At 38.1% G+C, this 16,203-nt stretch overlaps 1 protein-coding gene across 1 annotated transcript in view; it reads left to right on the top strand.

The window, feature by feature from the left end:
- Positions 1-23: 23 nt before the first annotated feature.
- VPS35 (VPS35 retromer complex component) overlaps positions 24-16,203 on the top strand; it is a 28,162-nt gene continuing 11,982 nt past the window's right edge. Inside the window, exons 1-9 of the mRNA XM_045533338.1 lie at positions 24-123; positions 5,960-6,058; positions 7,404-7,500; positions 8,390-8,513; positions 9,007-9,189; positions 10,791-11,004; positions 13,000-13,083; positions 13,499-13,608; positions 16,016-16,112. Of these exons, the coding sequence (XP_045389294.1) occupies positions 121-123; positions 5,960-6,058; positions 7,404-7,500; positions 8,390-8,513; positions 9,007-9,189; positions 10,791-11,004; positions 13,000-13,083; positions 13,499-13,608; positions 16,016-16,112 (1,011 nt within the window). The 5' untranslated portion in view covers positions 24-120. The remainder of the gene's footprint in view (positions 124-5,959; positions 6,059-7,403; positions 7,501-8,389; positions 8,514-9,006; positions 9,190-10,790; positions 11,005-12,999; positions 13,084-13,498; positions 13,609-16,015; positions 16,113-16,203) is intronic.

The raw sequence follows: 16,203 nt of genomic DNA, 5'->3' as shown, positions 1-16,203 counted from the left end.
CGCCTGTGGGGCCTGAAGGCGGGGCTATGGCGGGCGGGACTTGGGGGGGGCAGCGTCACATGACCACGGGAGGCTCCTCGCGGGCTGGGTGCTGCCTGCTGCAGGCTCTGGGGAGTCGCCATGGTGAGTGATGAGGGGGCGGTGGGCCCCGGGCGGACCCTTCTGGCAGCCCTTGTTTTCTCCCGCCGCCCTGGAGCCCTTCGGGCGGAGTAGAGGCCCTGCAGCCTGACTGGGGCTAACACCAGCTCGGCTTGGCCTGTGAGGTGGGGGACAGCCCGAGGAAGGCCGTAGGCGGCTGAGCCGGGCTGCGGTGGGCGGTGGCTCCTGGCTGCGGCCGTTTGTTTGAGGTGGAGCGGCCTCTCTGTCGGGGTGACTCGGTCTGTAGGACCCCGGGGGTCCGTGCAGGCGTCTGGCCGCCTGTCATGGAATCAGCCACCTCCGCCATGAGGGGAGCCCGAGTCCTAGATCGGATCGTCCAGCCTGGTTAGGGGCATGCCGAGGGCCTGCGGCTCTGTGGTGGCTCCGGAATCCTCTCGGATGTTGGGTTAACACCTTTGTGCCTAGTTGTGCTGGGCCGGCCCCACGCCCTGCTGGAAGGTCTCTGTGGTTTCCTGGCCTTTCCTGGCGTCATAGCCCCCTTCGGCTGCAGTGTTTGTCAGAGAATTCTAGGGACCTGCTTACGTGAATTTCCTGGAAGGACTCATGCTGTCTTCTACTAATCCCGACAGTCGGAAAGGACACTGATTGTTCTTTAGTGTTTGTTCATTGGGCACCCTGGTTCTCGTGTCCCATTGATGAAATCCAAGTATTTTACTTGGTGGAAGTAGTCATTCTCTTTAGGTTCTCTCCGTAATGGCAGCAAATCGTCTTGTGGCTTTTGGCCGGTAAACTTGAACTTCCTCAAAATGTGAATCCTTGTCTCTAGTCCCCATAGAGGCAAGTTATCACTTGCACTTTATTAGCATTTGACATAGTCTGCATTGTGTGAATAATGTTTTTGAATGTTGGCATGCTGTGTGTCAGTTTTAATTGTCTTATTCACTCTAGGTAGACAGGCTTCTGTAAACCCGTAGGCATGGAAACAGATTTCACTTTAAATGTGTTAATGTCACAAAAGATTAAATGTTTGATATACACTACTGTCATATAATTTATTGTCATACAAGGTAATTTTGCTAATTTCTCAGAGTTTTTACAATTGGAAATTGATGTAAGACCGGTATAGGATTTGTCTGTTTCTCAACACTTATGTATTGACATTTATAGTATTTTGTAATGGAAAACACTTGACAGTCTACCACACACCTCAGTCCTTTGCTGAGTGAACCAGTTTGGAAGCAACGAGCCAGACACACAGTTCTGTCCTCATGAGTTTTATTGGGAAAGGAAACTTCAGTGTCAGTCCTGTCACAGCCACTGTCTTCATGATTTGGGCAAGTCACTCAGTCTTCTTTGAGTCTCACTTTTGCATCTGAAAACAAATGTTGCCTTCTTTGGCCCCTCTCAGTCCTAAAATTCTAGGAAGCAATTCAGTTTGTCAAATATCTTGTGTGCCTTCAATGTCATGGGCTGTGCTAGGCACTTAAGAGTCTGGTGGGAGAGACGTGCTCATGGAACTTACTGTAATGTAGTGTGAGGATTGCTTTACTAGCACTGTCAACTGAGTGCTTTGGGATTGTGGAGGGACAGAGAGTTTTACCTGGGGAGGTTGGGAAAGGCTACAGAAAGTAACATTTGAACTGAGACTCTAAGGAGGGTGGGCAAAAATTCTCTAGGTGAGAAGAAAGGGTATTGCTAGCCAATAGATGAAGCCAGGAGAATTGAATGTTCAAGTGTGCTCTGTCATAGGATTTCTGGGGAGATGTATTGATAAATGAAAATAGCACCAGTTGGGCATTCAGATTATATTTTGAAGTTCCCTCCTCATCATCCTTACTACTTCAGTTGTTAATTTGCACCGTGTCATCATTTTTAAATAGCACTTTCATTAACATAATGAAATTTTGTATCTTTGTGAGATTAGCTTTCATTTTATACTTAGTTTGCATTGTATTGTCAGATTACATCTACAGCATTTGAGTGAGGAGACTGACCAACAAAAAGGTTTCTGTGATAGGTGGAAATAATAGCTTGTATTGGGATGTAATAATAATTGTAACACTTATTACTTGTTAGTAAGTGGTTTGAGCTTTTTCTGTGTCATTTCATTTATTCCTCATAACTGTGGTGCAAGTACTCTTATTATCCCTGTTTTATATAAGAGGAAACGAAAGTACATTGTTTGAATATAGAGTCATTTTATAAGTGATCAGTTCATGATAACCTTTGTTTTGCTGTGTACCTTATTAACCGTAGACTTGAGAGGGCTGTTTCTGGTTCCCAAGCTAAAATGAACCTAATCACAATTGTTCATTTGATCTTGATTCTATACTGTTCTCCATTTTTTTTTTTTGATCCATGCAGCTGTTAAGCAGTTATTTGCAAATGGAAGGCCACAGCCACTTTAATGTGTGAGGAGACATTTGTTGCCTGGCTTGTGTTTAATGATAGTATGTTCATATAATAACTGTTCCTTCCCAGGAAGAGCATGAAGAATAGCCCTTAGAATAGCTGTTGATAATATAACTACATTGTCTTATGAGTAACATGTAAAAGTCCATTTTTTTATTATAGCTTTATTTCTTCATTTGTAGCCTACTTTGTAATCCATTGTCTTCTGTAATTTTCAATATTTTGTATTTACATTTCTATTAATTTTAAGCCCAGTTGATACAAAATAGAAGAAATTTGCGGCCCCAACCCGGGCAGCACAGTGGCAGCCTCCCCCTGGGCCTTTAAAAACAAAGAATTTTGCTAAAATTTTATTCATTTGTTTACAGATCACTGAATCTTTCTAGTCATTCTATACTAATATTTTTGGAACTGTTTGTAATCTCTTTATAGCCACAGTTTCATTTGTTATATAATAAAATTATTATACATAATAGCCAAAAAGTGGAAACAACCTACACGTCAATCCATGGATGGATAGATAAACAAAATGTGGTAGATACATGCAATGGAATATTATTCACTTTTTAAAGGGAGGAAAATTCTGACATGTCCTACAACATGGATGAACCTTGAAAACATGGCTAAGTGAAATAAACCAAACACAAAAGGAAAAGTGTGTGATTTCACTTATGTGAGGTACACAGAGTAGTCAAATTCAGAGGAAAAAAAAAGAATTGCCTTGTGCAGGGGCGGGGAATTTAATGGGCATAGAGTGTCTGTTTCCATTTGGAAAGATGAAAAAGTTCAGGAGATAGATGATGGTGATGACTGTACAACCATGTGAATGTACTTAATGTTTAGTACTGTACACTTACTTAGTGGTTAATGTTAAGTACCATACACTTAAACATGATTAAAATGGTAAATTTTATGTATGTTTTATCACAATAAAAAGGAATTATTATAAAAATGTCCTGATGTATCACACCCCTCATCTCTAAGTTGACCATTTGAACTTAATGAAATCCATTGATTAAAATTATTATTAAATCTATCACATCCACAGCTAAAACAATCTCAATGATAGCTTGGTTTCACTAAAATTCTCAGAGGACTAGCCCATGATAAATAGTAAATTTCATTAAGCCAGAATCCTTACATGCTGATGTCATCCTTGTGAAACCAGCATTATATGCTAGTAGTTCTGCTGTATAAATTCATGTTCCCTTTAAGTAAAGTTTAAAAGACACCTGGCCAGGCGCGGTGGCTCACACCTGTAATCCTAGCACTCTGGGAGGCCGAGGCGGGTGGATCTTTTGAGCTCAGGAGTTTGAAACCAGCCTGAGCAAGAGCGAGACCCTGTCTCTACCAAAAATAGAAGGAAATTAGCTGGACAACTAAAAATATATAGAAAAAATTAGCCGGGCATGGTGGCGCATGCCTGTAGTCCCAGCTACTTGGGAAGCTGAGGCAGAAGGATTGCTTGAGCCCAGGAGTTTGAGGTTGCTGTGAGCTAGGCTCATGCCCCAGCACTTAGCCCAGGCAACAGAGTGAGACTCTGTCTCGAAAAAAAAAAAAAGACACCTAACTTTTTCTTTAAAATTTATTTATGATTCTGAGGAAGAGTGGTTGCAGCGGAACTCAGTTTACTAGAATTTGTCATAGGAAAAAAGGGTGATACATGGCATTGCTCATTATTCAATTAATTTTTTCTTATTCCAAAATTAGACCAAGAGTTTTCAGTTTTTATAAACTAGCTTAGAAGTGGCTAATGTTTTGATTGTTTTCATGAAACAGATTTTACTTTCATGTTTATGTATAAGTCCTTGCCTTCTACTTTTTGGGTTCATTGTGTGAGAGGCACTGTCTTTTTTAAAAAATTGAGGTGAAATTGACACAACATAAAATAAACCATTTTAAAGTGAACAATTCAGTAGCATTTAGTATATTTGTGGTATTATACAATTACCCCTATTTAGGTCCAAAGCATTTTCTTCACCCCAAAAGAAAATCCTGTATACCTGTTAAACAATTACTTCCATTACTTCCCTCCCCTCCCTCCTGGTAACCACCAGTCTTCTTTTGGTTTCTATGGATGATTTACCTATTCAGGATATTTCATATAACTGGAATCATACAAAATGTGACCATTTGTGTCTGGCTTCTTTCATTTAGCAAAACATTTTCTGGTCATTCATGTAGCATGTATTGATACTTCCTTCTTTAGTCACTTTTTTTGTTAAATATATAATCTAAACGTTCTAAAACCAACTTCTTCATTCATGCAGTGAACATTATATATCAGGCAGTATGTTGTGTCCTAAGGACGTAAAAATGACCATTTATAATTGTAATGTTAATCATGCTATGGTAGAGATGTAGACACAGTGTTTATACAGTATGAAGTAGTGGTTAATTCTACTGGACAGGGAGATCTAATTCATTTTGCAAGCACTTTTGCTGATGGCAAAGAGAAGAGTATCTAGATATATTTTGTGCATTATTGCTGTAGATCCATGTATTTGAAATGAGATAAGCTAGGTATTTGAGGAAAGTACTCTATCATTTTCTACTTTAAGTCAGTAACGATAATTTCAGCTATTTTATATCTAAGCTGTTTAGTTCCTTGTTATATATTGCTGGGCAGGAGGCAGGTGGTCATTGTTCTCATAAACTGGTTCATTGGTCTAACAATAGGCTAAAAATACAGATAAAAAATAGTCTAGAGGAAAAGATAGACTTTTTTTTTTTTTTGAGACAGAGTCTCACTCTGTTGCCCGGGCCAGAGTGAGTGCTGTGGCGTCAGGCTAGCTCACAGCAACCTCAAACTCCTGGGCTTAAGCGATCCTCCTGCTTCAGCCTCCCGAGTAGCTGGGACTACAGGCATGCGCCACCATGCCCGGCTAATTTTTTCTATATATATTTTTAGTTGTCCAGATAATTTATTTCTATTTTTAGTAGAGATGGGGTCTCGCTCAGGCTGGTCCCGAACTCCTGACCTCGAGTGATCCACCCGCCTCGGCCTTCCAGAGGGCTAGGATTACAGGCGTGAGCCACCGTGCCCGGCCAAAAGATAGACTTTTAAAAAGAGATTTGGGTTAGACTATACCTGTCACAAGGTTTAGATTGGTTGGATGACTATGTTCTGGTTTGATGAGCAGAACACAGCCATGAACTACCACAGGTTTCTTTGAGGCCAGCTTACCACAAGAATATTGAATCAGTTTCTGAGAAAGGCGATTCTTCATACACTACTGTTTTCCTTCATCAATCATATGCTGTTAACCTCAGTGACTGGGCACAGCTCTGAGTTCAGTAGCTGTCAAAAACTGATGAATGGGTTTGAGACACAGAGCTGGAATGAGCCTTTGGGAAAGTCTTGGAGAGGACTATGGCTAGATCTATAGAAATAACAGAATTGCTAGAAGAATGTGCTTATGAGACATTAATGGATTTTTTTTTTCAGCCTACAACACAGCAGTCGCCTCAGGATGAGCAGGAAAAGCTCTTGGATGAAGCTATACAGGCTGTGAAGGTCCAGTCATTCCAGATGAAGAGATGCCTGGTAAGGATGAAACTGTGGGAGGCACAGGTGCAGTTTGTGTTCCTAAGAAAGCACCTGCAGTGTCTTCTAAAGTTAACAGCACCACTGCTTCTGGTAAATCTAATCTTCAATGTCCACCAGCATCTGTCCTGAGTACCATGTCTCTCAAGCATTCTGTGGAGCAATGTCAACAGAGAGCCCTGTTTACTCATATTGATATTTATGGTTTGGGATTATCTGTCTTCCCTTTTAGAATGTAAGTTCATGAGAACAAGAGACCCTGTCTTTTATTTACATGTTACTGTATTATGACCATGCCAATATCTGACCTTAATTACTAGACTCTTTGGTTCTATACTTCAGACCTGAGATGTATTTAACATATAGTGGGTACCCAATAAATTTAAATGCTTTCAGTTTGAATTAGTCAGCTTTTTTCTACTTGAATATCTTGAAAACTTGAATTTTTATCCTGAATAGATATGTTTATTGCAGAAACTAGCTTAAAAATTATACTTAATACCTACTTATATATTTTCATATTCTAAAAGATAGGCTAGGGGATAATCTGTGCAGATACTGTAGATCCTCTGGATTAAAATTTAAGGAATTGAACTGAATAGGTTGGTACTTTAAGCCATAAGTTGCTGTGATGATGATGATTATGATGATGATACTTTGTAAAGTGTCTTACAGTTTCTAAAGCTTAGTGTTAATAATATACTCTTGTATCTTATATGGGTTTCCTTGCAAACAAATTTGGAATGAAAAATAAATGTCTTGGAATGGAGAGAATGAATTTGCTATTCTTTGCTTCTTTCTGTGTATGGATAGTATTTACTATACCTCAAGGAACTGTCTTCATTTATGAGTTTAGTGGAGCATGTGGACATTGGCAGGGTTTGAAGAACACAGGAGACAGCAAACTTACATGGTAGTCGTTTCACACAGCTCTGAAGGGTCTTTAACCAATGACACAGCCATTGTCAGGATAGTGTCTTGGCTTCAAAAGAATTGGTATGCCAGCTCTTTTGATTGCAGGTAAAATGTGAATTAATGGAGCTAGTTTCCTAGTCTCTAGAGGCTGAAAAGATTAGTGTTATATCAGGAAGCTAACAGTCCTAGACAGATAAGTCTTGCCAAGCTCTATAGCCCTGGTGAGGAATCATGCATCATTTTCTTTTTTGTAAAGAGGAAGCAAGTGAAACTAAAGTTGATTTTTTTTTAATGTGGTTAAAATAATTTAAGGGATTTATACTTTTAAAACTATGTAACAAGTCCTTGATGTAAAAAGTTTATACAACCAAAATAAATGTTTATTTAAATTAAGGATTCTCATCTATTCTCTTGGTATTTATTTTTGTAGGACAAAAACAAGCTTATGGATGCTCTGAAACATGCTTCTAATATGCTTGGTGAACTCCGGACTTCTATGTTATCACCAAAGAGCTACTATGAACTTTGTATCTTTCGAATGTTGAAGAATAAACATTTGGACCATACTTTTTTCTTGATAAGGCCAATTTTCTTCTTTATTAAATTTCTCTGGCATTACATTATTCTTTATTGTCTTAGTCAAATGGTATTCGTTCTCCATGTCGATGTGCTAAATGAGAAAAAAACTTTCAGAATACCCTTTATCTATGCTTAAACCTCTTCAAATGGGTTGTTATATCATGTTTTTTTTTTTTTTTTCTTGAGATAGGGTGTCACTCTGTTGCCTGGGCTAGAGTACAGTGGCATCAGGCTAGCTCACAGCAACCTCAAACTCCTGGGCTTGAGCGATCCTCCTGCCTCAGCCTCCCGAGTAGCTGGGACTACAGGTGCACACCACCATGCCTGGCTAATTTTTTCTACTTTTAGTTGCCTGGCTAATTTCTTTCTATTTTTAGTAGAGATGAGGGTCTCACTCTTGCTCAGGCTGGTCTCGAACTCCTGAGCTCAAACAATCCTCTCGCCTGGGCCTCCCAGAGTGCTAGGATTACAGGTATGAGCCACTCGTCCAGCCTATCTTAATTTTCAGACCCTCCATGAAGCAGATGGGTTCTTTATTGCTTAGAATTTGTCATACAGGACTCTGAAATGGAAAAGAATTCCATCATTTGCCATTTCAAAATTTGTTAGCAATGTGACAGGTAATCACTGTATTTACTGCTTTGCTTCACCATATATCCTTTAAAACATTTATTTTGAAGTAAAGAAAGCCCAACTGAAATTGTCCTTACTTAAACACTCCCCCTTAAGGACTAAGATTTAAGATATCTGCCCAGTAGTTTTAATGACTCTAACAAGTTCCAGGGTTTTACTTAGGTTGGCTTATGTTTATTTTTAGTCCTTAATCATTATTAAAAGATATGGCTATTTCTGATGAACTACACTACTTGGAGGTCTACCTGACAGATGAGTTTGCTAAAGGAAGAAAAGTGGCAGATCTCTATGAACTTGTACAGTATGCTGGAAACATTATCCCAAGGCTGTAAGTAATTAACAATCTGAGGACTTTTATATCTGCATTCCCCACTTTATGTTATGTCCTTTAAAATTAGCAGCCTTTTTAAAAGAAATTTTTTTAAGGGTATTTAATTTCTTAACATTTTGAGATTAACGTTTTGGTAGATACACTGTTATTTAAAGTTTTATCATAATTTACTTTTTATATAGTTATTTGCAGAATTTTAGCAATAGAAAAAATGGATGTGCTATTTTGTGTAATGTCTTGACTACTAGAAAAATTAATATGATGACAATTATTCTCTTCCTGATACATTTAAAGGTGATATATATCTATATATAGTACACATACGTATTTTTAGGAGTTAGTCAGTGGTTATATTTTAAATCACTTCCTTCATTGTACAGGAGAAAATATAGTTCCTAACTTGTTTATTTAATATGTTTATATTCAGTGTGTTTGGAAATAATCAAATTCTTAATTTCTGAAATCAAATGTTTTCTCATAATTCTCCTAGTTATCTGTTGATCACAGTTGGTGTTGTATACGTCAAGTCATTTCCTCAGTCCAGGAAAGATATTCTGAAAGATTTGGTAGAAATGTGCCGTGGTGTGCAGCATCCCTTGAGGGGTCTATTTCTTCGAAATTATCTTCTTCAGTGTACCAGAAATATCTTACCTGATGAAGGAGAGCCAACAGAGTAAGTGATTTTTCTTTCTTGATTTAGTTGTAATGTTTTTTCATTGTAGAATATATAAAAAGTATAGAAAAGTGTACAGAAATTTAAAAATATCAGTAATTCTCCCACCCATAGTCAGCCACTGGTAGCATTTTGTGTATAGATTTCCTCTGTGATAGATAACTCCTTAAAATATGTGGTATGATCCAAAATGTGATCCATGTAAGTTATGTCTTTGGATTGTCAGAACCTGATTTTTTCATTTAATATAATTGGGTATTTTTCTATTACATTAAATACTCTTTGAAAGTATGATTTTTAACACAAGTTACATTTTGAAAATTGTATTTGTGGTGAAATAACGAAGTATGTTTAACTTTCGCCATGAGCGAGCTGGTTTTTATGGTTGTTTCTTGAATGTCTATCAGTTTTTATAATTTATGGACTGCTAGTTAACACTGGAATGTGAGTGATTTTAATTATCTGTGCACACAAATTAGATAGTACTCCAAAAAAGAAAAAACAAAAGTCAGACTCCTACCTCTTGTGGGACCAGTGTTCTAGTATACAAGTCTGCTGTACCTTTATCCCACAGCAATGTCAGGTGGTCAGCAGGCTGTGGACTGGGTAAGCTGTTCATGTGACAGGTCCCAGACTGAAGGACTTAATTCCTTTCTTAAAAAGTTTATTCATTTATTTTATTTCTAAGGTATAGAATTCAGTGGTTTTTAGTATATCTGCATCAATTCCTTTTTAAATAGTATGGAAAAGATAAAAACTTAATAGTATAGAGAAATTGATAAGGTTATTTGCTTTATTATGATTTGATTCTTCATTTTGAGCATTTATTAATTAATAAAAAATTTTGAAAGCTAAGTTCCTCATCCTAGGAGATACAGAAAACTAAGGCAGGAAATACATTGTCTCTTCCCTCAAAAAGCTTATATTCCATTTGAAAACAAAACATTCGACAATAAAATGATGTAGTTAGCAGTATACCATAAGTATTAAATTTTTTAGCCTTTTGGCCGAATATAGTGGCTCACTCCTGCAATCCCAGCACTCTGGGAGGCCAAGGAGGGAGGACTGCTTGAGCTCAGGAGTTAGAGATCAGCCTGAGCAAGAGCGAGACCCATCTCTACTGAAAAAATAGAAGAAATTAGCTGGTGTGGTGGTGCATGCCTGTAGTCCCAGCTACTCAAAGGGGTGAGGCAGGAGGATCACTTGAACCCAGGAGTTGGAGGTTGCTGTGAGCTAGGCTGACGCCATGGCACTCTAGCCCGGGGAACAGAGCGAGACTCTGTCTCAAAAAAATAAAACAAATTTTTTTTTATCCTTTTTGAATTAAGGGAGTTGCCTTAAGAACGCATCCAGTTGGCCTAAGATAGCAAGTTGGGGAAAGTAATTTTTCCCTTTAAACTTGTGACCTCTGCCTGGCATTTTTTTCCCTTGAAATCTGTTCCCCTTGAAATTTAACACGAAGCCACTGAAGTTGAAAATTTTTTTTATAAAAACATTGATGTATTACAGAGATAAGGAAATGCACAAAGGAGACGGGCAGTAGTGGGTTGGTCCTGTAATTTAAATACTGTATAAATATTTTTCCAACTGTTTCTTTGCAGTGAAGAAACAACTGGCGATATCAGTGATTCCATGGATTTTGTACTACTCAACTTTGCAGAAATGAACAAGCTCTGGGTGCGAATGCAACATCAGGGCCATAGCCGAGATAGAGAAAAAAGAGAACGAGAAAGACAAGAGCTGAGAATTTTGGTGGGAACAAATTTGGTGCGCCTCAGTCAGTTGGAAGGTGTAAATGTGGAACGTTACAAACAGGTTTGTATCTTTTTATTTGTCATCTCTTCTTACATTGTGGGATACTAACTAAATCTTATTTTTAAAATCAGAATATTTTTGTTGTTAATTAATAATACTACATTGCAAAACAGTTTAAAATGGCTTTTTTTGGAGAAGACCTAAATAAACTGAAAGATAGATACACTGTGTGGGAAGACTTAATCTTGTCAAGTTAGCAATTTTCCTTAAATTTATCTAGAGTTTCAGTGTGATCTCAGTTAAAATCTCTGCAGGCTGTTTTGTAGAAATCAACAAGCTGTTTCTAAAATTTTTATGAAAAAACCAGAACAGCCACAATTTTGAAAAAAGAAGAACAAAGTTGGAGGACTCAGACAACTGGAATTCAAGATTTACTCTAATAGCTGGGTGTGGTGGTACTCATTTGTAGTCCCAGCTACTCAGGAGGCTGAGGCAGGAGGATCACTTCAGCCCTCAGGTTACAGTTCGAGGTTACACTAAGCAATGATGGTGTCACTGCACTCCAGCCTGGGCAACAGACTGAGACCCTTTCTCTTAAAAAAAAAAATTTGCTCTAAAACTACAGAAAGTTCATGTGATATTGGTGAAAAGGATAGACACATAAATTGATGGAGGGGAATAAAGCAGGGATTGCCAAACTTTTCCTGTAAAGGACCATACAGTAAGTAGTTTTTGGCTTTGCACGCCATATGGTCTACAACTCATAAATACTACAGGTATAGTGCAAAAGCAGCCACAGTCCATATGGAAGTGAATAGGCATGTCTGTGTTCCACTAAAACTTTGTTTATAAAAACAGGCAGTCAGCTAGATTTGCCAATATCTGGATTAGATAAGCCATATATAGACCTGCATACATATGATCAGTTATTTTTGTAAAAGTGCAAAGGCAACCTTTTCAATAAATGGTTCTGGAATAGTTGGACATCTATATGCAAACAAATAAAAAAAACTGAACCTTGACTTCCCTCATATCATATAGAAAAACTCTAAAAATGGATCAGAGACCTAAATATAAAACCTGAAAGTATTAGAAGAAAACAGGGGCGCGGTGGCTCACGCCTGTAATCCTAGCACTCTGGGAGGCCGAGGTGGGAGGGTCGCTTGAGGTCAGGAGTTCGAGAGCAGCCTGAACAAGAGCGAGACCCTGTCTCTACTAAAAATAGAAAGAAATTAGCTGAACAACTAAAACTATATAGAAAAAAATTAGCGGGGCATGGTGGCGCATACCTGTAGTCCCAGCTACTCGGAAGGCTGAGGCAGAAGGATTGCTTGAGCCCAGGAGTTTGAGGTTGCTATGAGCTAGGCTGGCGCCATGGCTCTCTAGCCCGGGCAATAGAGTGAGACTGTGTCTCAAAAAAAAAGAAGAAAACAGAGGAAATGTTTACAACCTTGTATTAGACAAAGATTTCTGAAGATACACACAAAAAAGTACAAACCATAAAGAAAAAAAACTGACAAAATGGGCTTCATTCTGACTTTTGCTAAGACTTTTTTTGTTTAAAACATCTGTATAATTTTCAAGTTTAGAAATGAAGTATAGGTGAGAAAAATCTTTTTTTTTTTTTTTTTTTTTTTGAGACAGAGTCTCACTTTGTTGCCCGGGCTAGAGTGAGTGCCGTGGCATCAGCCTAGCTCACAGCAACCTCAAACTGGGCTTAAGCGATCCTACTGCCTCAGCCTCCTGAGTAGCTAGGACTATAGGCATGCGCCACCATGCCCAGCTAATTTTTTCTATATATATTTTCAGTTGTCCAGATAATTTATTTCTATTTTTAGTAGAGACGGGGTCTCACTCAGGCTGGTCTCGAACTCCTGACCTCAAGCTATCCACCCGCCTCGGCTTCCCAGAGGGCTAGGATTACAGACGGGAGCCACCGCGCCCGGCCGAGAAAAATCTTAAATATGATTTTCAAGTTAGTTCAAATATGTTGTTAAGGGAATAGCTCAGGATTTTGAAAATATTTGAACTCTTACATGATTTTTTTCCTTCTAGATTGTTTTGACTGGCATATTGGAGCAAGTTGTGAATTGTAGGGATGCTTTGGCTCAAGAATATCTCATGGAATGTATTATTCAGGTAGGTGGGAACATTTATTTCATTTTTTAAAAGGACTCATTTTATCTTTCATTAAATTGTTTTGAAAAAATCTTTTTAGAATAGAAAATAAGTTTTCCTGAATAAAGATTTTTCTTGTCTCCAACTGATAACTTGGTCTTTGTATTGATGTGTTTTTTTTCCTCAAAAATACAGGAAAGCATGATCTCTGAGTTTCATAGGTCTTACTAACTTTTGTTTAATTTTAGGTGTACTTTGGTTAGTGGAATATTTTTATCTGGATTTATGTTTAGAGAGGCTCAAAAATAGTATTTGAGTTGAGTTGTATGAGATTAAAGTGGTTTTTTCCACATATGTGAACTTTAAATACCATACGTGAGTTCTGAATGTTACTGGAAATGCTTTTACTGATATCCATCAATTATTTGATTTTCAGGTTTTCCCTGATGAGTTCCACCTCCAGACTTTGAATCCTTTTCTTCGGGCCTGTGCCGAGTTACACCAAAATGTAAACGTGAAAAACATAATCATTGCTCTAATTGATAGGTAAGACCTTCCAACACTGGAGGGTAAATGCTCTGACTTGGGAATGATGAATAGCCGTGTTTGTGAATTACTTGTTTCTGTTATATCTTCATTATATCAGTGATTTTAATGTAATTTTACCATAAATAATTTAGCTCTGTGAGTGTGGGTATGCCTGGGTTAGGCATGAAAGAGATTTAGCTTTTAATTGTGTAGGAGGCATGGAGATAATGAATTTTTTTTTTTTTTTTTTTTGAGACAGAATCTTGCTCTGTTGCCTGGGCTAGAGTGCCCTGGCGTCAGCCTAGCTTACAGCAATCTCAAACTCCTGGGCTCAAGCAATCCTCCTGCCTTAGCCTCCTAAGTAGCTGGGACTACAGGCATGCACCACCATGCCCGGCTAATTTTTTCTATATATTTTTAGTTGTCTGGCAAATTTCTTTCTATTTTTAGTAGAGATAGGGTCTCGCTCTTGCTCAGGCTGGTCTTGAACTCCTGACTTTGAGCAACCCTCCCGCCGCAGCCTCTCAGAGTGCTAGGATTACAGGCGTGAGCCACCGCACCCGGCCGATAATGCAATAATGAATTTTTAATCTATGGACTTCACTGACATTCAAAGAGATTGTTATACAAAATCGTTATTTATTTATTTATTTATTTATTTGAAACAGAGTCTCACTTTGTTGCCCATGCTAGAGTGAGTGCCGTGGCGTCAGCCTAGCTCACAGCAACCTCAAACTCCTGGGCTTAAGCGATCCTACTGCCTCAGCCTCCCGAGTAGCTGGGACTACAGGCATGCGCCACCATGCCCGGCTAATTTTTTCTATATATTTTTAGTTGTCCAGATAATTTTTATTTCTATTTTTAGTAGAGATGGGATCTCGCTCAGGCTGATCTTGAACTCCTGACCTCGAGTGATCCACCCGCCTCGGCCTCCCAAAGGGCTAGGATTACAGGCGTGAGCCACCGCGCCCGGCCCAAAACCGTTATTTAAATCTTACAAATCTAGAGATCACTGAAGAACAAAATTTGGTTTTTTACCATGATGTAAGTTATCTTTCAGTGGGAACTGATTTAATTTAGAGTTTAGCAAATAGCCATAAGATATAGATGATTAAGAATGTTCAAGTAATCACCGTATCATCACATTTTCTTAAAGAAGAATTTGTAAGTATCAAATATGTTTAGTATATCCCCTTTAAATTCTGTTTTCTTAGCCATTGGTCTTACATGGTTAAAAATATAAAACTTGGGGCTAGATATAGTGGCTCATGCTTATAATCCCAGCACTTTGGGAGGCTGAGGCAGGAGGGTCACTTGAGGCCAGGAGTTCAACATAACAAGACCCCCGTCTCTACAAAAAATAAAAAATAAAAAAATTAGCCAGGTTGGGTGGCACATGCCTATAGTCCTAGCTACTCGGGAGGGTAAGGTGGGAAGATCACTTGAACCCAAGAGTTTGAGGTTGCAGTGAGCTATGATGACACCAGTGCACTCTAGCCTGTGCAACAGAGAGAGACCCTGTCTCAAAAAAAACAAAAAACAAAAAACTTGGCCTTTGATAATGGTTTTAACAAGTGACTTCTTAGCAACCATGCTGTGTGGTAGTACATAACATCTGTCATACTTGTGAGCATTGTCATGAAACTGGAAATGGAAGCGAAGATTTATTTCTGCAAATACCTTTTCTTATTTTTTAACTACGTAATTAAACTATTAGTTCTAAAGTATTAGAATTTATATAACAGAATTCTCCAAATTATCAGCTCAGTTCTAGGTGGCAAAGTTACATGCTTATTGGGCCTACCCTTACAGGAAGCTAGAAACTGGATTTTCCCATGTTGGATATAATGTCATTTAGCCATCCCTGTCAGTAGTGATTCTTAAATGTAGATGCAGCTGTGACCCTGACAAACACATAATAATAATGGAACAGACATTATTTTGAATAGTTTAAGATGTGGGAAATAAAAGTTAACTTTATTACTTTTGAAATTAGTTGTGTTTTAAACTTTATAGTAGTAAAAATGCAGAATCTTAGAATAGTCTATGTACTTTTATTTTTTAAAGATTATTTATTTAAATCATGGCTGTTGAATACTTTTGTCCCTTTAATGTATTTCTCTCTATATTTCCTTAATTAGGCTTCAAAGAGTTTTTTTAAATTGGCCTGCTGAAAGTCTGTTTAGTACGGCATGAAGTAGGAGAAAGCCTATGAGATGAGCCATCTTTAGCAAAACTGTGTAGTTAACAATGAATTGAGGGGAGGATTAACTACACTCCACGTTGTTGTTTAAAGCCTTTTTACTATTCTAGGAGAAATACACTCATATAAAATACAGAAAAGCAATAAAGAATAAAATGTCATCCATGATCCCACTATCCAAATACCCATATCTTTTAAAATAAAGATTGTTTGCCTTTTTAGATTAGCTTTATTTGCTCACCGTGAAGATGGACCTGGAATCCCAGCAGATATTAAACTATTTGACATATTTTCACAGCAGGTGGCTACAGTGATACAGGTTTGTATAGCTTTTCTCCTAAGTTCTCAAAACGTTGAAATTTCTTTGCTCATAGATCCTTTTGTAGTTGTTTAAAATAAATTGTATGGTT

The sequence above is a fragment of the Lemur catta genome, chromosome 20, assembly GCF_020740605.2.
Source record: "Lemur catta isolate mLemCat1 chromosome 20, mLemCat1.pri, whole genome shotgun sequence".
Taxonomy (NCBI): domain Eukaryota; kingdom Metazoa; phylum Chordata; class Mammalia; order Primates; family Lemuridae; genus Lemur; species Lemur catta.
Note: the sequence above shows the minus strand (reverse complement) of the source record. Positions and strands in the feature narration are given on the sequence as shown.